The sequence below is a fragment of the Hydra vulgaris genome, chromosome 01 (genome assembly GCF_038396675.1).
Source record: "Hydra vulgaris chromosome 01, alternate assembly HydraT2T_AEP".
Classification (NCBI taxonomy): Eukaryota; Metazoa; Cnidaria; class Hydrozoa; order Anthoathecata; family Hydridae; genus Hydra; species Hydra vulgaris.
The window spans coordinates 35,973,943-35,975,505 of record NC_088920.1 but is presented as its reverse complement, the minus strand read 5'-3'; the positions used below and the strand labels follow the sequence as shown (position 1 = coordinate 35,975,505).

The 1,563-nt window shown below is 28.8% G+C and overlaps 1 protein-coding gene across 1 annotated transcript; it reads right to left on the bottom strand.

Moving 5' to 3' along the window:
• Positions 1 to 691: 691 nt before the first annotated feature.
• Positions 692 to 1,177, bottom strand: LOC100207137 (uncharacterized). Its single transcript, XM_065786682.1, has one exon. The coding sequence runs from the start codon at positions 1,175 to 1,177 to the stop codon at positions 692 to 694; it is 486 nt and encodes a 161-aa protein (XP_065642754.1).
• Between the last annotated feature and the right edge of the window lie 386 nt (positions 1,178 to 1,563).

Genomic DNA, 1,563 nt, shown 5'->3' with positions numbered 1-1,563 from the left:
TATTGAACAGCCATTTAGGTTTTTAAGTTAGAGTATATTGTACTATCTTTGAATTAAATTATGAGCAAATTGTACAAATTATTATTGCATCAATAAATTCATGCCCAAGTTTTTTTTGCGGTACAAAAATACTCTTTTGTTTGTTTTGTTACAAAAATATAAATCATTTATAACTATGTATTTATTTAGTTATTATGTTTTGTATTTAGTTATTATGGGCGACTTGGAATCCCCGATTAAGCAGTGATATGGTTCATTTTTTCACAGTTATAAGTTAAAAACACGTTTTTTATTATATGTCAAAATTCATTGTATGGTGACGTAAAAAACGTTATTATTATAAATATTTAGATTACTGACCGATGGCCAACTGCCCGCCTGGCAGTTGCATTAATTTAAGCGTGAATTGATAGTTTGTTAAAAATTAATGACGATATGATTGTTTTGGTTCTAATGCCCAACATCTGCCAACTTACCCTACAAAATTTCAGCAATATTAATTCCTTTTAATAATAGATAATTTTTGTTATTTAGAAATAGTGGCAAATCTAGACCTTCTATGAACATCGTAGAACAAACATTCTGTTACTAGAAGTTTTAAATTTTATTTGAGATAAAAAAGCAAAACAAAAAAACAAAAACAAAAAAAAAAGTATATGTTTTGTAAATTATGCACGCTTGAACAAATATTTTAATGCTTTTCGTTTTCTTTTTTCGATGGAGGGATAACGACTACCGGAATACTCGAATGATGTATAACATAATTACTAGTGCTTCCAAGTAAAAATCTACTAAAAGCACCTAAACCACGTTGACCAATGATTAGGGCTTTTGAATTATATTTTTTTGCCACCTCACATATTTTTTGTCCAGGTGCATCAAAGCAGTCCTCCAAAACAACTTCGTAACGAATTTGTTGTTCGTCGCAAAACTTTTTGTACAAATCAAACACATGCTTTCCTCGTCGAATATATTCTTCAATTAGTTCATCATGATGCTTTGTTTTTGCAACTTGACCAGCAAGAAGACCCATTGCTGGAAGTTGCGGCATTTGGTTTACATGTACAAATATTATTGTATCGTTGTCTTTGTGGTAGTTCTTCATGTACCAATCAAAAACGTGTTTACTTAATTCACCATCATCAACTGCAATACAATTTATTCTTTCAGAACCCATATTTAAAAAAATAAACTATAAAAAAAAACGGCTTTATTCGTTTAAAATAAAATTCTTATGACAATCTTTACAACGTTTTTATTTTACAAAAAATCTGCCGTTTCGAAATATCGCAGTTAATGTTTATCTAATCAAAGCGTAACGTTAAAGACTATAAGAAGTTGTTCACAGCGAGTAGTTTATTTGAACGCGTGACGTATGAATAAATCATTGTTTACTTTGAATTCAGATGGTGTAAATTAGTACGAATAAATTTATTTTTTCTCTTTGCAAAAGATTTTGAAAAAAAAAATAAAACGCGAAAAAAATAAATTTTTTATGACTTGGGAAGATTAAAGATTTTATTTACTTAAACAGCATTGGTTGAGAACTTTATTGTATTTTGC